The 23407-nt window shown below is 34.5% G+C and overlaps 1 protein-coding gene across 1 annotated transcript in view; it reads left to right on the top strand.

Annotated features, from left to right (window-relative positions):
* Window positions 1-23407, top strand: part of RAB11FIP3 (RAB11 family interacting protein 3) — a 169890-nt gene that overhangs the window by 35538 nt on the left and 110945 nt on the right. The window contains exon 2 of the mRNA XM_027863011.1: window positions 23179-23272. Within this exon, the coding sequence (XP_027718812.1) occupies window positions 23179-23272 (94 nt within the window). The remainder of the gene's footprint in view (window positions 1-23178; window positions 23273-23407) is intronic.

Here is a 23407-nt window from a genome sequence, read left to right as displayed (position 1 = left end):
AATTTATCAATGCTCTTCTTAGAATGTAGCCTGAAAAACTGAACACAGTATTCTCATAGTCTGACCAGGATAGAATAAAGCTAGATTTTTTTTCATTCCTTTAATTTTGTTTCATACTATAGTTTCATAATTGTTCAGTATACCTCATATTCTGTTTTGTTGCCTTTTAAGAATTATAGTTTATGTGCCAAAAAGGACATATAGTCTGGAAAAGCCTGTTCTAGATGAAGCCCTGCTGACCCTTTGTGTTTACCACTTCCTCTTCTAGATGCTCATTAGCCATTTTAAAAAAAATATGTTATAGAATTTTATTAGGAATAAAAAGGCAACCTCACCAGCCTTGTGGTTTGCACACTCCATTACTCTTTTTTTTTTATGTCAAATCATAGCTATTTACCCTTTTTTCAATCCTATGGTGCTTCTCCCATTCTTGATCCTTCAGAGGTCGCTGACAATGTTTAAATAGTCACATCTGCCAGTTCTTTTAGTATTGAGGATGTAGTTCACCTAAACCAGGTGATTTGAAGTTATTCTTGGCAGCTAAGTACTCATACTATTTTTAGAAGACTTTGCTAAGGTATAGTATTCATATTTTTTCTTTCATTTAAAAAACCCCCACCAAGATTAATTATCTCTTCCTTTTTTTTTTTTTAAAGTATCGCTGTCTTGTACCACTGACTTCCTTCTCCACCTTACTCCAACCTTCTATGTAATAAATAAGTGCAGTTTAGCAAAACAGATCAGGTGGCAGATCTAGGCTTTGAATTCAGGTCATTTGATTTCCAATCCCACATTTTTTCTACTGTCCCACTCTGCTTGAGACTCAGATCTCTAACAGAATTTGCCCTTACTGGTTCCTCTACTTTTTAAAGGATGAAATTCAACAAACAGTTTTGTTTTTTTTTTTTTTGCTCTGCTTTGATCAGGAACAGAGAGTTCTAGCAGATGTCCAGATCTGTAATTACTATATCACACTTCTGTGTCAGCTTGAAATCTGTTTCCAAAACTTTTCATTTATTTCTTCTTTCTGTCCAGGTGATTTGTAGCATACTTGAGTGACAACATTGCTTCTGTTAAAGCCCTCTTGGATCTTCTGTTCCCCAACATGCATACTTTCTTTGGTTCTAGAATTTCCTCATATATGTTACTATATCTTCTTAAAACACAATGCTGGGAAAAAAACCCCAGAATGCTGGTCTGTCCTTCCTTTTGTCTAATCTGTTTTTTTTTTTTTAAATAAGATAAAATTTTCTTGAAGCATATTCTAGTCATGAGTCTTTATCTTACCAAATGTTTTTGGTACCTGTAAGAATCTAAGAGTTGGAAGAGGCCTTAGAGGCCGTACCTGACCAAGAATTCCTTTCTTCTATAACATCTCTGACAAGTTGAAGACCTCGAGTAGGAGAGAATCTACTCCCAAGATCTAACCCATTCCACTTTTGGATAGTGCTGTTAGGAAAAATTCCCTTAATTCAAGCCTATATCTGCTTTTCTGTAACTTCTGTCTGCACTTCCTAGTTCTGTCCTTTCAAATAAATACTTAAAGACAGCTATCATATCATATTGCACCTTAAGTTTTCTCTAGGCTAACTATCATCACTTCCTTCAACTAATTTTTTTTTTAATTTTTTAAAAATTTAAAAAAAAAATTTTTTTTTCTTCAACCAATTCTTGTATACAGTGTCCTCTAGTTGTCTCAGCATCCAGGTCACCCTCTTCTGGACATTCTCTAGCTTGCTTATTTTTTCCCCCCAAAAAATGAGGTTCCTGAAACTGAGCAGTTTTCCAGAAATGGCCTGGGTACAATATAGGGATATGTATGGATGTATGTGTCTGTCTACCTATCTGTCTATCTTTCTCTGTCTCTCTTCCTCTCTCTCTCTCTCTCTCTCTCGATGTATTTCCCACTTCCCTCCCGCCCCAGACAGAATGTAGTAGAATGATTACTTCCTTCATTTTAGACATTGCACTTCTAATGTAGCTTCTTATACTGCCCCATCCTACCTTTGATTGATAATTACCTTGCATTCCACTCAAACCCTGAGATCTTTTACACAGGAGCTATCATCTAGCCATATCTCCCTATATTGTTATCTATGAAATTGATTTTTTGTAACTGATGTATAGAATTTTACATTTGTCCTTGTTAAATATAATTATTTTGTTTTCAGTCCATTGTTCTAGTCTGTCAAGATCTATTTGGATCCTGACTTAAGTGATGAACAGTATGTAGCTGTAGGGTTGGCATATAATTTTGGGGGGTACAATACTTTCAAAAAGTAAGTAAAGTAAAGAGGTTTAAAGACTCTTGGGTCCATTCTGAAGAAAGTCATTAGTGATAGAATAGCTAGTATTCAAGCTATGTAAGTTTTAAGTATAATACTTCTGAATTATAAAATCAGTATTCTTAGTTCAAACATTTCTCAGAGGACCTTAGGCATAAGAAGCATGTGTTTTAAAATGTATTTTTCTTTTATGATAGCCACCTCCCCCTTTTTAGTGGTCTCTTCTTTTTTTTCTTTTGTTTCAGAGAACAACACAGTATTACTCAAATTATTATCAGCTCCTTATTTTGTAAGATTTTCTTTGAATTATATTGGAACAGATATCTATACTTGAATATGGGAACTATTTTATGTTATGAAAAACTATAATGAGTTTCCAAAGAAGGTTGTGAAATATCCTTTATTGGAAATATTTAAAAATCATCCAGTCATTCATATATCTTGAATAGTTTAGGGTAAGCATTGCAAATGAACAAAGCAAAAGTACACAGTACTTTTCTAACTGTAGAAGGTGGCAGTGTCAGATGTTTTTTCATGGGGTTGAAGGACGGGAGAATGAGAATTCAATGATGGTTTACAGGTTTGAATCTGTGAGACTGAGCTCCTCCATCAGACTCCTTGAGAACAAGGACTGTCTTCTTGCCTTTCTTTGTATCATCAGAGCTTAGCATAGTGCCCAGCACATGGTAGGTGCTTCATAAATGCTTGTTGACTTGATTGTACCAAGATTGCTCCACTCATTTGCTCAATCATTTTTGTGACTCAGATCATGTACCATCTCCTATGAGAATTCTTTCTTATCCCCTTAGTTTTTAGTGTTCTCTCCCTACTCAAATTAATGTGTATATAGTTATTTGCTTATATGTTGTATTGCCTCAGAAGACTTTAAACTCCTTGAAGGGAGAGATTGGTTTTTGTTTTGTCTATATCTTCAACACCTATCATGATGTCCCGTATATAGCAGGTACTTCATAAATGCTTGTCAGATATTTCATGTTAGCTCTCCTTCCCAGTTTTGTATCTTTTTCAAGTTTCATACACATATCATCTATACCTTTATCTGAATCATTGATAAAAATCTTTTTTTTTTTTTTTTTTTTGGGCAGTTAGGGTTAGGTGACTTGCCCAGGGTCACATAGCTAGTAAGTGTCAAGTGTTTGGTCTGAGGCCAGATTTGAACTCAGGTCCTCCTGACTTCAGGGCTGGTGCTCTATCCACTGTGCCACCTAGCTGCCCCCACTGATAAAAATCTTAAACAGCCCCTGGGGGGCAAGAACAGATCCCTAGGGCATTCTATTTGAGACCTCCCTTCAAGGTGACATTGACCCATTCCTTAGTGAGCATTCTTTGGGTTTAGTCATTCAGTGAGTTCCAGATCTACCTAACTGCTCTCATCTAGCCAATGTCTCCCCATTTTATCCACAAATAGAACTTGAAACTTTGTTAAATGCTTTTCTGAAATCTAAGTATGCTGTGTCTAGAATGCCACTGATCTACCAGTCTGGTTACCCTGTCAAAAAGGAAAAGAAACTAGTCTGATATCACTAAATCTTGATGGTGCATTGATGACTTTTGGTGAGCACTGCTTCATTTTCTAAGGAATTATGAATAATGTGTTCTAGCATATTAGCAATAGAAGTTAGCAATAAAAGTAGCTAACATTGGACAGTTAGTTTGAAGATACCGTTATTTTTTTTTTAATTTTCAAGAATTTAGGACAGCGGTTACAAAACACTTTTCACACAAATAAAGTCATATCTAAATAATTGGAAAAACATCAGTTGCTAGTGGGTAGGCCAAGCTAATGTAATAAAAATGACAATTTTACCTAAATTAATTTACTTATTCAGTGCCATACCAATCAAACTACCAAAAAATTATTTTATAGAGCTAGAAAAAATAATAGCAAGATTCATCTGGAAGAACAAAAGTTCCAGAATATCAAGAGAACTAATGAAAAGAAATGCTAGGGAAGGTGACCTAGCCATATCAGATCTTAAATTGTATTATAAAGCAGCAATCATCAAAACTACTTGGTACTGGATAAGAAATAGAGTGGTAGATCAGTGGAATAGGTGAGGTATACAAGACACAGTAGTCAATGACTATAGTAATCTGCTGTTTGATAAACCCAAAGACCCCAGCTTCTGGGATAAGAACTCACTATCTGACAAAAACTACTGGGAAAACTGGAAGATAGTATGTCAGAAACTAGGTATAGACCAAAATCTTACATTATATACCAAAATAAAGTCAAAGTAAAGATATAGTTTAGATATAAAGGCTGATACTATAAGCAAACTGGGAGAGCAAGGAATAGTTTACCTGTCAGAATTATGGAGAATGGAAGAATTTATTTTGATTACATTAAATTGAAAAGTTTTTACACAAACAAAAGCCAATGCAACCAAGATTAGGAGGGAAGTAGAAAACTGGGAAAGAATTTTTACAACCAGTGTCTTATATTATTTAAATTATATAAATTATATTTCTAAAATATATAGAGAACTAAGTCAAATTTATAAGAATATAAGTTATTCCCCAGTTGATAAATGGCCAAAGGATATGAACAGGCAGTTTTCAGATGAAGAAATTAAAGCTGTCTATAGTTGTATGAAAAAATGCTCTAAATCACTATTGATTAGAGAAATGCAAATCACAATGACTCTGAGGTACCACATCACACCTATCAGATTGGCTAACATGACAAAACAGGAAAATGATAAATGTTGGAGAAGATGTGGGAAAATTGGAACACTAATGCATTGTTGGTGGAGTTGTGAACTGATCCAATCATTTTGGAGAGCAATTTGGAACTATGCCCAAAGGGCTATAAAAATGTGCATACTGTTTGAACCAGCAATAGCTCTTCTAGGGCTGTATCCCAAAGAGATCAAATAAATGGGAAAAGGACCCACATGTACAGGAATATTTATAGCAGCTCTTTTTGTAGTGGCAAAGAATTGGAAATGGAGGGGATCCCATCAATTGGGGAATGGCTGAACAAGTTGTGGTATATGAATGTAATGGAATACTATTGTGCTGTAAGAAATGATGAGCAGGTGAATTTCAAAAAAAAAAAAAAAAAAAAAACAACCTATAAAGACTTACATTAATTGATGCCGAGTGAAGTGAGCAGAACCAGAACATTGTACACAGTAACAGCCACGTTGTTCAATGACTGACTTTGATAGACTTAGCTCTTCTCAGCAATGCAAGAATCGAAGACATCTCCAAAAATCTCATGATGGAAAATGCTATCCACATCCAGAGAAAGAATTATGAAATCTGAATGGAGATTGAAGCATACTATTTGCTTTTTTTTTCTTCTGTTTTGTTTTGTTTCTTCTTTCTTGTGATTCCTCCTATTGGTTCTAATTCTTCTTTACAACATGACTAATGTGAAAATACGTTTAATAGGAATTTATATGTAGAGCCTATATCGGATTGCACGCTGTCTTGGGGAGGGAGGGAGAGAAAATTTAAAACTCAAAAGCTTATGGAAGTGAATATTGAAAACTGAAAATAAATTAATTAATCAAAAAACAAACAAACAGAATTAGGACAGCATTTGCCCTTCTCTAATCCTAATCATCTCTCTCATTCCCTAAGATCTTTCAAAAAACACTGACAATAGTTCATCACTTACATGTTTCTTCAGTACTCTATTTAGGATGTTCATCTGGGCCTGGTGATTTAAAGTAATTGAGAGCAGCGCAATACTCCCTGACTCCCTTATATTGTTTTTCCATTCCCTGATAACTATCCAGAGATCATTCTCTTTAGAAGAGAAATAGCCAAGGGGGGAAAAAATGTTGAGTGGTTCAGCCATCTCATTTTCATAAGTTATCATACCTGTTCACCTCCAGCAGCTCTTTCCCACCTCCTCTCACCACCATTATAATTTAAACAAGCTGACAAATCTTTCTGTTGTCTTTACTATTTATGTCAAACCTCAATTCATATCAGTATTTATTGCCACTGATAGAATTTTTACATGGCTACTGCTAAACTTTTGTATTCATCCACTGTTACTTGTCCTTGCTTCCATCTCCTGAGAGGCAGCATGACTGTGGAGAGTTGAATTGGGAATCCAAACTTCCTGGTTTATGTCCTGCCTCAGGCACACATGGGCTGTGTAACTTGGGGCAGGTCACTTCATCTTGTCATTCTCTAGGTGACCATCAAAGACATTAAGTTGCAGAGAAGATGCTGGCTTGCATTGGTTAGAGGAGTTCTTCATTTGAGAGTTCCATATGCCAGTGAAATCACTAGTCTAGTTGATATCCTTTATCTCCCACCATCTCCTAAACATATTTTTGAAAAATCTGAGTTTATCTTTTGAATTTCCAATACATCTACAGTTAGTCTTTTTAGGAAGTTCCTTTTTTTCCCCCTCCTTTTGATTAAAGTCACCTCTGCTATAGCTTAAAGAGGGAAAGACTTGTCCAAAGTCACTGGTAGTTCGAAGTGGTTTTCAAGTCGTTGGAAAACATTTCTTAGGTAATTTGACAATTCCCTTAGAGCCTACAAAAGTTTTATAAAATAAGACAAATCTTATGAATAATAAACCCTAGCTGGGGCACCCTTCCCCCTTGCCTTCCCTTTGACACCCCCTTATTCTCCCACTCCTAGGCAGTCCAGACTCCATCCAGGCAGGTGAGAAGCAGTGCACTATATGCCTTCTCCCCACCCTCGTCTTTACTTTGCCACTCCCTCAACCTCAGCATATAGCCCCATGGCCCTTTATCCTTCCCCCATCTGAGCTCTCATACTTCATGAATTATGGAGCAGAGCTACATGGCTATTCATATTACTTGGATAAACTGGGAGTTACCAACTACAAACTTTCTAATGAGATGGAGGACCAAGGTCCTATATTCTGTGTCACTCTATCCTAAAGTCCCCTGGGTCTTACAGTCTGCACAGCTGTTATGCCCTCTAGACCCTTGAGTACTGTAATCTGACCTGCTGGTGTACCCTAAAGATATCTGGGTCTTTCCATCCTCCATTCCCCTGCACCCTAAGGACTTCTGGGCCTTTCTTTCCTCATTGTTATTTCCTCCAATTTCAGAGTTAGCTTCTTGCAGGTAGGGATCTTTTTTTCCTTTTTTTTTTTTTTTTTTTTTTTTTTGGTATTCCTAGCAGTTAGCACAGTGCTTGGCATGTAGTGCTAAATGTTTAGTAAATGCTTTTTCTTATTCACGATTAATAAATGCTTTTTTTCATTCATTCAGCAAACAAAACTCTATATGACTTTGCTGACTTAAAAGTAAGACAAAATATTGAAGCAAAGGTCCCTCTTGTTTTTTCATTTTGATTGTTACACAAATGTTGGGCATAAAAGGAAGTCAAATAAAGAACTTCTGAGTATTTCATATTTTTGACGTGTTATCAAGTCTATCATAAAAAAGGTTAGAAAAAAGTGTTAATTTTAAAAAAAAAAGAGTTCAGTATATCCAAGATTAAACATATTAGGTACCAAGGAAAACTCTTTTTCATTATTTCATTATGAGACTCATTATCAAAGAGTTAAGCATGTTTTCTCTAAATAGATTGCTTGTAACAGGTTTTCAGTGTAATTTTTAGAAGTTTGCTATATTTAGTCCTTGGACAGTTGTTTTGACCTTTTTCCCTGGCCAGAAACTAAGTATGATATTTGATAGTAGCTAAAGCAAGCCCACTGTAACCCTTTTGATTGTTAGCAGTTTAAATTTTACAGTGAAATGTGATAGTAAAAAATAAGCTGCAGAAACTGCTCTGGTTTCTTTTCTTATTTGAAGTAATTAACTACAAGCTGAACTGGCTTTGATCTGCTGTCATCATGACTACCAAAGAGTTGAAAGCTTTTTTAATATGCTTTAGAGCACTAGTTGAGAGATGTAATTCCTATGACATAATTTGACAAATTTAGAGTAGCCTATTTAGCAGTAAAATCATTAGTGGTATAAGGTCAGTTTCAAAATGTGAGTTTTTCACTAGTAAATCTTGTCAATTTACTGTCTTAGTTGGAAAGGATGTTGGCTAGCTCATGATGTATATGTATATATTTTGGCTTTAGTTCTTATCTTTACTGGTAAGAGTGTAGACTTCAGAAAAAAATGTGCAGCCTCATTTTTCATGCTTTCAACAGTTTCTTCTCCAAATGAATCTTCAGGACAGAATACCATTAAGTGTAAGTTAAGTAATATAATTAAATAATGGATTAAGTATAGTACAGCATATAAACAGGTGAGTATATTCATGACAATTTGAGGTGCAAGGGAGAAAGTACTAACAACTAAGAGGATCAGGAAATTATTTCTTTAGGAGAGGGCCTATGACCTGAAACAGAGAAATGAATGAATAACTTAGTTAAGGTACAGATTTAACTTTGCAGGTCACACCTAATTCTAATGCCTCCCTCCCTTGCCTCCATGAAAAAAAAAAAACAAACGCTTGACCCTTTTGTAGCTCGTATTCAGAAGAAAACATTCTGCACATAAAATCGCAGGACTAATTCTAAATGAATTGGCTACATGAACACTTTTTTTTGGCTTTGGGCAAGATCATTTAGAAATTTACTTCCAACTCTGAAATTCTTTGACTCTAAATGCACTTAAGATGCTACTAAGTTACTGTTTTACTCTTTGTACATCAACAGCACTATTTTGGATCTTCTGATTTTTGTGTATAAGCTAAGATTTTCATAGTAATGTTAACTATATTTTAATCTGTGATTCCCAGTTATTATCTTTTTTTAAAAAAAAGCATTTGCTTCAGGCCAATAATTGATAAGTATCAGTATTTGTGTTTTTACTAAATGTATAATTATATCAGTATTGACAATTCTTAGTATTGAACTTCTACTATAGGAGTTACCTTGAGTGTTAAAAGGCAATGCCAATGGAATTTAAACTCTAGTAGATCTTACTGAGCTGAAAAGGCTTTGATATACGCCTAAGGATGAACCAACTGCTTGTCTATTGTCTGATGACTGGCTTAGCTAACTTGGAAGAGGCTCATTCTAACATCTTGGATGTCTGGTAACAATTTTTTTTGCCGTAGCAATTCATGAATACTTTCTGCTAAGGTAATAGAAAGATTATGATGTGTCAGTGGAGTTAATACCTATAACCGATGAAATTATGAATCTTCAAAGAATAATTCACTCTAAATATTGAAATTTCTTAGGGTTCAGAGGCAGAATATTTACTGTACACAGGTTAGGTAGTATGATTTAAGTTTTAGATAGTACTTTAAGTGTACTCTTGAATTCTGATGATAGTCTATCTGTGTATCACATGATTTTAAGAATGATGACTTGATATAGATAAGAGAATGCTTCTTTCAGAAGAAACCCTCTTAGTTTCTAAGAAATCAACTGACAAATGGACTTTGGACCCTTTCCTGTGTTAGAATGTAAGAAGTGTAAGTTTGGAGAGGAGATTGAATTCTCTATCTCATTTCAAGTGAAAATTAAAGAGAGTAGTTCTATTTTAAGGTTCAGTTTTTAAAGGATCCATGATCTTACTGGTATAGGTAATCCCATCACTGACCTAGATCATAGCTTCTCTTTAACTTAGAAGATTGTCTTCCAGATTTGTTGCGGACAAAAGGTTCACCACTGTGCTCAAAACAAAGACTTTCCAATTTGGTAAAAATTGTGAGAGCTTGTACTCTTGGCATAGCCTTCACGAACACGGATCACCTCCATACTGCAATGAGGCATTAGAAATAAGACTACAGTAGAGTCTATTCTCCTATAATTGGTTGTAAAATACAACTAATCTGTATTACAATGTTTTATATAAATTTTTCCTTATCTACCTCCTTACCTATAAAAGTCTAACAGTCCCGTAGAAATCAAATATTTTCATATCACAGTGTAGTATGGAATCTTATTTATACTCATCACTACTTAGAAATTACTATAATTATTAACTTTACTGTTAGATAATATGTAACTATAGTCTTCCTGTTTGGAGACTGTATTTCAATATAATTTTTTTTGTAATTCTATATATTATATATATGTAATTCTATATATTTTATTTCATATATTTAAAAACATTATTCTGAGGAATCATAGATATCACCAGACTTCCAGAGAAGTACAGGACACAAAAAAGGTTAAGAAGCCCTAGACTAAATGATCTCTAAGATCTCTTCCAGTCTAGATCTATGATACTAGTTGTGGCCAATTATTTTTTATGGTATTTGGCCAAAAGTACATTTTTTACACTTAAGATGGTTTGACACACATTCAGAGAAAAATATCTGTTTTATTTTCATTAAGATATAGTTATATCTCAAAGATCACCAGCAAACCCTTTACCTATATTGGTTTTGTGGTCCTCTTCAATGAACATTGAGAGAGTATAGTTTCACCAGTTTATGACCATAGTACTTTTGGGGGGGGGGGGAGTTCTATTGCAGCTCTTGATTGAAACCTTGTCAGATAGCCTGCATATAATTTGGCATTTAATTTTTTGATGTTGAAACATCAACCCAGTTTTTAAATGGAATTTTAAAAGCCTATCTATTACTTTATTCCCAACAAGATGGAGGACTAGATATTTTCTTTGAACCTCACAACCTTTAAAGCCTCTCTAGAGTAGGAATTTTGTGTAAGAGATACAGCCTTTTCAACTCTCTCTATGGGTGTAGGACACCAAGAAAAAACCCTAACAAGGTAACAAATCAGTGTTCTAATATCAGAGAAGGTAAATTCTTAAGCCCTAAAATGCTCACTCAGCATTGCCTAACCACCGCTTACTATGCTCTTTCATCCAGGGTTATACAAACTGACTCACAGGCTTATAACAGAATTGAACTCTATCCTCCTTCCTTCACTCAGTGGCAGAAAATCAGAAGGCAGAATATTGCTTAGACTAAGATAGTTACTACAGAGTTCAGCCAGAGAACTGAGGAACAGAGTAAACTGGGACAGAGATATATGTGGGGGCACTGTGTGACACAATGTTAAGCTTGAGGGAAAGAGCTGTCCAGCTGAGGTCAGTTCTGTCCCCCCCAAAAGTCACTTTGGACAGAGACTGTGAAATATGACTTGCCCAGTGTGGGAAGAGGTCAAGATGGCTTTGAGATCCAATCCCCAGAGAAACTGCCATCAAGGGGGAAGGAGTCAGAAAGTGAACAATAGGGGAATGTAAGGGAAACTGAGGAGATCCCCCCCAGTGCCTCACATGACCACCTCATGACCTGACATAAGGGATATAATTTAAAGTTATTATGTGTGACTGGGAGCACCAAGGGAATGGAACATCAAAGAATAAACAAACTATGTTACTTGGGCAGAACAACTCTTATCTCAAGAAATATGTGTGTGTCCAAGGATCTGGCCTATCCTTAGACACATAAATAAAATAATCTGGAGCTCTGGCCAAGCTCCCTCTTTGTTCTAAGGTTGTTTTCCCACAGTTTACATAGATATAAAAAGGGCCACTTGGGAAAGGGACCTTTGGAGGTCTTTGTTTCAGAGATGGGGACGCCCACCTCTGTTGGTTTTCCCAATCAGGGCCCTGAGGACTGTTTCTGAGTCTCCCAGATTCCTTAAGTCAGGGATGGAGCTCGCCTGATTTGGTGACACTTGATTTGGTGACTATCTTCTTTCTTTGTCTATTTTTATCCTTTCTTTGTTCTATGTTGATTCACTAGATTGTATGCATATGTACACTATTTTAATTCCTACTTCTCTATGACCTTAAGCATTATCAAATAAACTCAATTACTTGTGAAATTAGCATCAAGCTGTCCTTATATCTTAAGATCCAAACCTACAGTAAAAGTACTGTGCAGTCCGTAATCCCCTTTTGATTACAGGGAACTTCAAAAAAAAAAAAAAGTATGACGTCACCAAAGATCTCTGGAGGAAGACAATTAAATTAAAGACCTGGAACATAAGAAGGCAAGATATTAATAACAGAAGGGAATATGGCCTCCAGATTAGCTAAAAGAGTCCATATATCTATGAATAAATAAAGCAAGACAGAGGAAAATGAATCATCACCTGGTGAGGCAGAGGACCCTATGGATTCCCAAGAGACAATGTTCCTGAATGGTTTAAAAGAGAAAAAACATTGTGAAAGAAAAATTTATGGCTTACAAGCAGAAATAATTGGCAGAGTAGAAACAAACAAATAAACTTGACTTTATGGTGGCAAGTTTGACCAAAGAAACAAAAGAGAGAATAATTTTGGGGAATGCAAGTACAAGGAAGAAGAGAAGCAAAAAGCAACGGCATTAAAAGAAAACATCTCCATACAGGCAAAACATACTGATCTTGAAGATAGGATGTGTTACAGATCTCCCAGAAGAACACTACAAGTTAAAAAACCCTGAGCATCATAATGCAAGAAATAATACAAGAAAACTGCCCAGAAATTCCAAACATAGAAAACAAAGTCCCAATAGAAATAATTTGTTGATTGCCTTCTAAAAAAAAATCCTGTGCTATAAATTCTAAGACATTATGTAGTGGATAAATTTAACAGTTGCATTGACAAATGATAAATTCTGCAAACAACAGAAGAAAGACCTTCAAATATAAGGAAAAGAAATTCAAATAACTCTAAGGTGGTGCATCCACCAGAAATTACAGGAAGGAATAGAATGTGTTCCAAAAAGTAAAGGATCTCGAGATGCAAGCCAAAGTGATATACCTTACAAACTTAGACATAATCATTAATGAAAAAAATGGACATTCAATAAAGAAGAGATATTTGAAGCATTCCTACAAGTTAAACAAATTAAACTAGGTCAAATTATTTACAAAGGCAAAGGGAGGAGATTAAAGCAAGGAGAAAGGAAGAAATCTCATTTCATTAGTGGGAGGGGATACTACTGATAAATATTCCCATGTGATGAGAGAGAATTTATAAAGGGTGATGGAGACCTTTCAGTGCATATAATATGAAGAGTTTTGGTGATTAAAGAAACTATTCATTCTGCTTCAGAAGATGGGAAATCAGAACTTATGGTGGCAACTGACACTTAAAAGAGTAAATGGCATGAACCAAGAGAGAAAACAAATGGGGAAAAATAATCCTTGGGAGGGCAAAGGATAATAATGAACTGAATAATCAAGGACATTAAAAAAATACTACTGTAGGACAATTTTTTTTCTTTAAAATGATCCACAACAGAAATTGTTTCAAAGAGGGAACTCAAAATAGCTATGTTAGAAATTTTAACTTCATAAAGAATATAGAGACTAAAGAAGGGCTAAATACATATGAGGGCCTTGAATCAAAGAATAAAAGTCTAGAGTAGAAAGAAAGTAAAGATAAATAATGACAAGAATGAGGAAAAAGGAATACTTTTTAGAAAAAAGGTGCAGAAAATGAAAAATTTAAAACTAATAAGCAAAACAAATTGAAATGGAGGAGAAGGGGATTTTTACTTGGCTGACAAAGGAAAGATGATGAGAGGAAGAATTAAATAACTAGAAAAAGGAAGAAAGAAAAAGGAATAAGTTCTGCAACACTCCAAAGCCTAGGGAAAGGGGTAAGGTGAAAGGAAGAGAGCCAATGGGAATGGAGTTGCCTTAAAGTAGATTAAGCTAAAATAATTGAGGATATATAGTACTGCATTTACATAGAAAAAAAAATCCTAATTTTGAGGAAAAAACAATTTTATAGACAAATGAAGGAAAAGAGGAACTTAACTCATAACTTTAAATTTGAATGGATTAGACAATCCAACAAAATGAAAAAGAATGACAGATTGGATAAAAAAACAAAACCCTCCAAAGCTTACAAGAAACACATTTAATAAACAGATTTACACAGAATAAAAATGAAGGGCTGAAGAAAAAAACTATTATACATCATGTCAGTCCAAAAGTGCAAGCGATGTAATCATGCAATCAGACAAAGCAAAAACATTCAGAGCACAAAAAGTTATAAACAAAGAAACTGCATTATGCTGAACAAATGAAGACAAAACAATATTAATTTTAAACTTATGTGCTCCAAATGCCTTGGCACCTTAATTCATAAAGGAAAATTAAACTACGAGAGGACATGGATAGTAATTAAATAGTGGCGGGGATTTCAGTGTCCTCTTAGTTTTGGATAAATCTAACAGCTAAATAAAAGGGAAAATATGAACTAAACAAATTGCTGGAGAAACTAGAGGTAAAAGATTTATAGTTTCTCCTAGCATGGGTTTACTAAAGAACAGATGTATTTCTCAGCACTCCATAGAACTTTTATAAAAATTGACTGTGAGTTAGGGTATAGAGATGTAGTAAACAGATATTAGAAGGCAGAAATAGTAAATAGATTCTTTACAGACTGTGATACAATAAAAACAGTAATCAGTTCAGGGAACATAAACAAAAGACAGAGACTCAAATGAAATGAAATCCTAAGTAATGAGTGGATCAAAGAACAAATCATAGTAACTAATTATATAAAAGAAAATGATGATAAAACAACACATCAAAATTTCTGGGATTCAGCTTTTTAATATAGAAAAAAGAGAAGATTAATGACCTGAATTTGCATTTAAAAATTAGAAAGCCAACAAACCAAAAATAAGCACAAAAGAGGGGACCATATGTAATGGGGTGAATTTTTTTTACAAGAACTTTTCCCAGTAAATATCAGAGGAAAGTAGGGTTGCTCATTCTCCCCACTATTATTTGGTAGAGTTCTGGAAATGCTGGCAATAGCAGTGATACAGAGAAATAAATTAAAGGCACAAAAATAGGTACAGAGGAGATAAACTGTCCCTATTTGCTGATGGTTTACTTGAATTGGAATTATATAAATAAGGTAATTAAAACATTCATGCTCTTTGACCCCACTCGTACTCTGATTCTCTTACTAGGCTTATTTTCCAAGTGATAACAAGAAAATTCCTATATACACCAAAATGTTTATAGTAGAACTTTTTATGGTATAAAATAATTGAATAAAATGCCCATCAGTTGGGGAATGACTAAACAAATTGTGGTACATGAATGTAATTACTCTTCTGTAAGAAATCATGAATACAGAAAGTTGGGAAAGACTTACATGAATTGATACAGTAAAATGAGCAAAGCTAAGAAATCAAATATGCATAATGACTATAACAATATAATGTATGAAAAAAGAATAGCCATAAAAAAATCAGAAGTTAACATTGCAGAATTATAAGAAGCAAGTATGGGTACAGCTAGGTGTAGTGGATAGAGCACCGAACCTGGAGTCAGGAGGACCCGAGTTCAAATTCTGCCTTGGACACGTAATACTTACTAGCTTTGTGACTCTGGGCAAATCAACCCCAATTGCCACACCCACACCCACCCACACACACACACAAAGAAGCAAATATGGCTTGAAAGAAGAGATAAGACACTCCCACCCCACCCTTTGTGGAATTGAGAGGTCTCTAAGTGTTGCACATTGCACATATTTCAGACTTTTTTGGTGTATTGATTAGTTATGCTGTTTTAAAAAATATCATATGGAGTGGCTTTCTGGAAGAGGAAGGATAATAGAGAATTATGGTGATGTGTAAAAAAGATCAATAAAAACTTATTTCTTTAAATATCTGGCTTTTGACCACTAAATATACAGACCAAATTTTTAAAATAGCTTAAAAATGACACTTAACAATTTCCTACCAATCCAGCTATGTCAAAAGGGTTTTTGCATTCAATAAAAGAATATTTCGTTGAAGAAGATGAAAGTGATTAGAGGTTTCAGTTGTTGTGTCCTCCATTGTAATTGGTTTAAGGCTGACTGGTTCTCTAAATTGTGAGTTTTAGTGCCAAAAGCAGTTCAGTTATTTGGGGGTAAATAATGAGTGGTGGTTAAAGTTGTAAAATCGTATACGGTAGGATGTTATATAGATTAAATTCAGCAACTAGAGGTAAATTGCCCTGTAGTTCTATTGGTTTTATCCATCTGTTATATATTCTATTTAGCAATTAAATCTGAAGATCTTCAGAGACAGGAATTAGTAATTAGGGTTATTTTAAAGAGTTAACAAAATTCTTTAAGACCTAGCTTTTTTCTTTAATAGTGAATGGTTCCTATTTTAGTCATTGTGAGAAAACTACTTCATAGACAAAGTAGAGTAAATTTCTGTTTTTGTATAATATTTCAGTAGAAATGCAGGTTTTACAAAATGTAAGTGGTAAAGAATTGAATGCTTTATGAACCTTTTATGAATCTTAATGTAAGACATTTAATGGCTATATTCTTCCCCCTTAATTTGTTAGTAAAAAGAAAAAGGAGGAAAAGCATTAATAGTTGTATTATGTAATGCTTTAATGTCTGCAAAGTACCATGTATTGTGTATATTTATTTATATGTACGTATCTATCTATCTATCTATCTATATATATATATCTGTCTAATTTCATTTGATCCTTACAACATTATGAAGTATCATCCTCATTTTACAAATGGGGAAATAGGCCTTGAGAGGTTTGTTGACTTGCTCAGGCTCACACAGCTAAGTGTCTGTTTGGATTTCAGATTCAAGTTCCTGATTTTAAGTTTGACATTTCATCCACCACACCACATAGCTATATTGTGTTTTGTTTCCCATTGATATTCAGAACCATTACTTTGGCAACTTACCCCAAGATTTTTTTTAGTGAAAAGCTTTTGTTTTTACCAAATGAACTTGATCCATAATGCTTTCTATAATTATTGACAATATACTGTTTATTGTTTGAAGTCTTTTTACAAAAAAATGTTCAATAGGAAGATTGTCATAATGCAATTAAGCACAATTTGTGATTATGTTATTTTATTATTGAATAATAGGAGATTCATCTTCTATTGTCTGACTTTATCCAGAAGCATAATGACCTGAAAAGGTTAGTTGAAAGGAATTCTATGACTTTGAATTCTTGTAGGCATAGAACTCTATTGTATTTTACCACATCACTGAAAGTGGTTTTGCATGTACTTTAAATTCCTTATGTGATAGGAAGGACCTGTTTTTAAAGGGATGTTAAATATGCAGTCTCATTCTTTGTCTATTGCATCGGTAATCAAAAATATTATTACAGTCTTGTTTAAAGTGTGAAATGACAAGGTTCTTTCTTAATTTTAGTGCCTGCCCTCTGAGACTGTTCCCCAGTTTATCCTATATATGTATCTTTATTTGTACGTAGTTGTTTATATGTTATTACCCCCTTTAGACAGTGATCTCCTCGATCACAGGAATGCTTTTTTTGTTTGTTTGTTTGACATTGATCCCTAGTGCTTAGCACAGTGCTTGGAACATAGTAGGCACTTAATAAATGCTTATTGACTGTCAAAACTCTTGTCAACTCATTTGTAGAAAAAGCATTTATGTGATAGATGCTTTGGTATCCTTGATTTTTTTTCTTGCTGTGATTCATTTTCTTTTTTTTTTAATTTTTAAAAATTTTTTCTTTTTTTTTCTTTTTTTTTGTGATTCATTTTCTATAAAAAGTACTAGTCTTGCTAAAATTCTTGTATTTATGCATTTATAGACTTAACCTCCCAATATTCATCTTCATGCCAGTTGCTAGACTGCTTTGCTGTTTTAGAAACTCATTACTTAAAACAGAGCCCTGCAATCTCGAATATCTCACAAAAGGGAGCTGCACATGATCGTCTACCCTTGTATTTTGCTTTATTGTTTTGTTTAAAAACTTTTTAAGAAATAGAATTCCTAACAATTAGCTAAAGAAGATTGTAAAAGAAGTCGAATAAAATGAAGTAGTAGGTCTTTGGGTATAGAAGAAATTGCTTCCTGATTTCACCATCTCTCTCTCTCTTTCTCTCTCTTTCTTTCTTTCTTTTTTGCACAAGGCAGTTGGGATTAAGTCACTCACCCAGGGTCACATAGCTTGTAAGTGTCAAGTGTCTGAGGTCACATTTGAACTCAAGTCCTTATGGCTCCGGGGCTGGTGCTCTATCCACTGCGCCACCTACCTGCCCCAAGTGCTTTTAAAATCTTTTAAAATCTATAACCCCATATAATCTTTGGATCTTGGGCAAATCACTTCACTTATCTGACCCTTAGTTTCCTCATCTATAAAACGAGGAGGTTGGATTAGGTGATCTCTAATATCTGGGTTACAAATACACATAAATTACTGTACAGCCCTACAATTTAATTGTGAGCTAACAATCTGCCACTTAATGTGCAATAGATGCATAGAAAAAAAAACCAACTCTGAATTTAAAGAGATTTTTGTGTCTTTCCTCTGTGGTCACTCCCTCTTTTGTTTAAATAAATTTAAATAAATTTTTTTAAGAACCCCAATTTTTTTTTCTTACCTTCTCAATGAGAGAAGAGTTGAGGAATAGAGAGAATTCAGAAATGAAGAAAAAAAAACTCTGTACTTTGAAAAATAGATTTAAAAATTAAAAAAACACAAAGAAAACAAAAAAATCATTTAATTCATCCTCTCATTTTACAGATGGGGAAACTGAACTAGAGAGAGAAAGTAACTTGTTCATGGTGACACCATTGTTTCCTGATTATTTGTCATCTCAAAGTTTCTTTTGCTCCTATAGCTGCACCATAGGAATGTATAATACTTTGAAAGGACATCAGATCAGAATGGAGTGGGGGTTTATAGGCTGATAGGCTATAGTAAAAAGACTGAAGGGAGTTACTTCTAGGATGTTTTCATGCTTGGCATATCCTTTTTATTCATCCTTTCCCCCATCCTCATAACTCAGCCCACTTTCTTGCAGTTTGAGAGAGTGCTAAACTTAGGTAGTCAGTAATTATTACACTTTTTATATTATATATATAAGGTGTGTGTGTAAATAAAAGGAAGCCTTATAAAGTTTTTTTTCTTTTATTTCAGCTCAATATTTACTATAATCACTGAATAGCCTGATAAGACCAAATACATCTGTAGTCTCTGAGTTAATACAAGACATACATTTGTGTACAATTCTGTAACTTTGTAAATAACTTGTGACCAGAATGTAAAACTGAGATCCTAACTAGTTTTATGTTCCTAGAACCTATTGGTGTTGAAATGAATAATGTTTCTAAACTACATGAGGTGGAAAAGTACTTTTAAAAATACAAATCTATCATTGTTCTGAAGAAGAAAATCTTTATCTTAATCTAAACTACACAATATAAGGAACTGGATCACAAATCAGGAAACCCAGGTTTTGATCTAATTTCTGGAGATGACTGTGTTGCATTGGCGAAGTTACTTTCTCACTTTAGATCAATTTCCACATCTGTAAAATGAGAGAATTGGATTAGATGATTTCACACATACCTCCTTTTTTATTTTAAAATTTTTTTTTAAAACACAGATTTTTTTTTTAGTTCCAAATTCTCTTTCTCTCTCTACCCTATGTCTCACCCATTATGAAGGCAAGAAAAATAAAACCCATTACAAATATGTATAGTCATAAAAAGCAAATTTTTGCATTAGCCATTTTTTTTAAAAAGAAAGAAAGAAAAAATATTCTTCAATCTGCACTCTGAATTCATCAGTTCCCTATCTGGACGTGGATAGCATGTTTCATCATGAGTCTTTTGGAATTGTGATGGGGTCGTTAATTGATTATCTTTATAATATTCCTATTTCTTTGTAGATTGTTCTCCTGGTTCTGTTCACTTCACTATATATTAGTATTAGATGATTTTTAAAAACCTTTTTGACTTTTCCATTTTATTAATTCTCCATTTTCAAAAGATTCTTTTTCTTTTTTCTTTTTTTTTTTTGAAAGATGATGTCAAGGCTTTTTTTTTTTGATCATGGCTTTCGGGTAGTCCAATAATTTTTAAATTCTCTCTCCTGGATCTATTTTCCAGGTCAGTTGTTTTTCCAGTGAGATATTTCACATTGTTTTCTAATTTTTCATTCTTTTCGATTTGTTTTACAGTGTCTTGATTTCTCATAAAGTCACTAACTTCCAATTGCTCTATTCTAATTTTTAAGGAAGTATTTTCTTCAGTAATTTGTCCAATTTTGCTCTTTAGGGCATTCTTTTCTTCATTGGCTTTTTGGACCTCTTTTGCCATTTGGGTTAGGCTATTTTTTAAGGTGTTATTTTCTTCAGTATTTTTTTGGGTCTCCTTTAGCAAGCTGTTAACTTGCTTTTCATGATTTTCTTGCATCACTCTCATTTCTCATCCCAGTTTTTCCTCTACTTCTCTTACTTGCTTCTCAAAATCCCTTTTGAGCTCTTCCAAGGCTTGCGACTGATTCATATTTTTCTTGGAAGTTTTGGATGTAGGAGCTTTGACTTTGTTTTCTTCTTCTGGTTGTATGTTTTGATCTTCTTTGTCACCAAAGTAAGATAATATAGCCTGACTCTTTGCGCTGCTTGCTCATGATCCCAACCAATTACTTGAATTTTAAACTCTTTGTTAAGGTAAGAGTCTGTTTCCAATGTGGAGAATGTACTGTCCCAAGCTTTGGGGGTTTTTACAGCTGTTTTCAGAGATACTGCTAGGGACCTGAAAAGTGTCAGTTATTCCAAGGTGCTATGATAAGGGGCGAGGTGTTTCTTCTCCATCACCACAACAAGCTCCACCACGCCAGGCCCCAGGACTGCCCCTCAGAACTGTGAACCAGATCCAAGCACAGGCAAAGCAAGAGATTCCTGCCTCAGCACTGGCAAAGAGATCCTTGCAGTCCCCCTCTGATCAGCCACTTGATTCCCCCTCAGTCTGTGGGCGGGAAGCTCAGAAGCCAGCTGCTGCCCTTGGGGCAGCTGAGATCTAGCTTCTTTTCTCAATGCAGTAACAGACTTTTCCCACTGATCTTGTAAGTTGTCTTTGGTGTTCGTGGGTTGAGAAGTCTGGAAACCGCCACAGCTGCCCGCAATTTAGTTCTCTGAGGTCTGCTCCAGGGTTGCTGTGCCCACGCCAAACTGCGCTCCTCCCCCAGCCTGGCATGATATACCTTTCCGATCAGCCATCCAGGTTATCTTGGGCTGGAAATTTGTTTTACTCTGGTTTTTTTTGTGGGTTCTGCTGCTTTAGAATTTGTTTAGAGCCATTTTTTGTAGGTATTTGGAGGGGTTTGGGGGAGAGCTCTAGCAAGTCACTGCTTTCCCTCTGCCATCTTGGCTTCGCCCCCCTCAAAAGATTCTTAAGACTATTTACTTGCTTCATATATAAAGATTGTCTATGATTGTCAAAATAAAAAATGAATATAGACTTTTGAGACATATTGTGGAACAAGATTTTCAGAAAATGTGAGTTTATCTAGGATCAAGATACCTTTTTTTTTTTTCTCCTTTTTGCCATGCAGTGGGGTAAGTGACTTGCCCAGGGTCACACAGCTAGTACGTGTCACGTGTCTGAGGCCAAATTTGATCTCAGGTCCTCCTGACTCCAAGACTGGAGCTCTATCCACTGCGCCACCTAGCTGCTCTGAAGATACATTTTCTTGTTAGTTGTAATGAGAGCCACATCATAGGCATAATGTTTAAACCTGTTATATAATGAGTTTATACCACTCATGATCTCTGAATAACAGAGTTGCTGTAACTTGTAAAACTTCAAAAGTTTTATTTTCCCCCTCTAGAAATGTGTTTTATCATTTATTTAAGAATCTTTAGCCATTTTTTCCCCCCAAGTCCTAGGAATTCAGTGTATTTCAGCAACTATATGAGTGTCTGTTACATCTAAGATACAATGTTAGATACTGTGGAATACAAAGAAGAATAAGTAAGCCACAGTTCCTACCTTCATAGAATTAATTTTTTCCAGATTCTATATTATAACACTCCTGGCCTCTTCCTTCTAGCTTTGCTTCTCTGTTCAAAAGAGGAGTTTATTATCTTTTCGTTCAGAGTAAAACCATACATTTTAGAGGTCAGTTTATTATTTTTGTATAAAATGTTCAGATATATAATACATATCTGCTTAAAGGGATTTTTCATTATAAACTTGTCAACAAAAGCCAACGTAAAAAAAAATTTTAGTAAAAAATCTTTCAGTAAAATCTTTCCTAAGCTCCTTAACTTTTAATAGGGCAAAACAAAAATAATAAACAGACAGCAAGTAAGCAGATATTTTTGTTCTGCCGCATTTGACCCTGCTCTTTCTTTCTTTGTTCTATTACTTCTTTCCTTATTTTTCCTTTCTTTTTATTTCTTCTTTCCTTTACAAAAAAGTTCTCAATTTTTATCATGTATTACTGATTTCATTTTATATCACCTCATGTGGGTTTTCCAATGTTTACTTGTTTATTTTATGTTTATCATTCAAGTATCATAATACTCCATTATAATAATATGGTATGATATATTTAGTCATTCTCCAACTTTTGGGTTTTAGATTACCTCTAATTTTGTATTAACACAAAGCAGTTACTAACATTTCTGCATATATAGATCCTTTTTTCTTCCATATGGTGTTTCTGGTAAAGAGTCCTAGTAGTGAGCTTCCTACAGTGGAAAGAGTACAGGCTCTGGAGCCAGAAGACCTAGGTTTGAATCCTATCTCTAAATCTTCCTACCTGTGTGGCTTTGGACCAATCATTTTAATCTCTGTGGGCCTCAGTTTCTTTATCTTTAAGTTGAAGAGGTTAAATTAGTTGACCTCTGAAGTCTCTTCACACTCTACATCTATGATCCTGTCATCTGTCATCAGTTTTATGACTTATATGTGTAAGCATGTTACTCTTCTAAATATTTGCACTAATCTGAAGTCCTATCAATGATGTATTCCTGTTTTCCCACAGCCCTGCCAACATTGGACTTGACCATTTTTTTATATTTTTGGTGTAATAGTTGTAAGGTAGTATAATGTTTCTTGACTTACACTTTTTAAATAATTAGACTTAGAGCATTTGAAATCTTTTCTTGTGGTTAGGGACAGTTTATATTTCCTTTTTTGTATCTTTTCTATTTATGTCATGCATAGCTTTTTAAATGAAAGTATTTTGGTTATGTTATAGTTTTCATTTTTGTAATTACAGGTGAAGGATTTGACTAAATATCTGGATCCCAGTGGACTTGGTATCATCAGTTTTGAAGATTTTTATCGAGGGATTACAGCTATCAGCAATGGAGGTTAGTTTTAAAACTATATTTCTAATTATCTTATCTCCTGTAACATCTTCTGCTTCTATCACATTCCTCCATCTTTGAGGAACCATGTCTAAAGTCTCTTCTGTGGCTAAATCTCACCTGCATCCCTCCAGTCTT

The sequence above is a fragment of the Vombatus ursinus genome, unplaced genomic scaffold (genome assembly GCF_900497805.2).
Source record: "Vombatus ursinus unplaced genomic scaffold, bare-nosed wombat genome assembly UNPS02014770.1, whole genome shotgun sequence".
NCBI lineage: Eukaryota > Metazoa > Chordata > Mammalia > Diprotodontia > Vombatidae > Vombatus > Vombatus ursinus.
The sequence above is the reverse complement of the archived record's forward strand: the minus strand, read 5'-3'. Positions and strand labels throughout refer to the sequence as shown.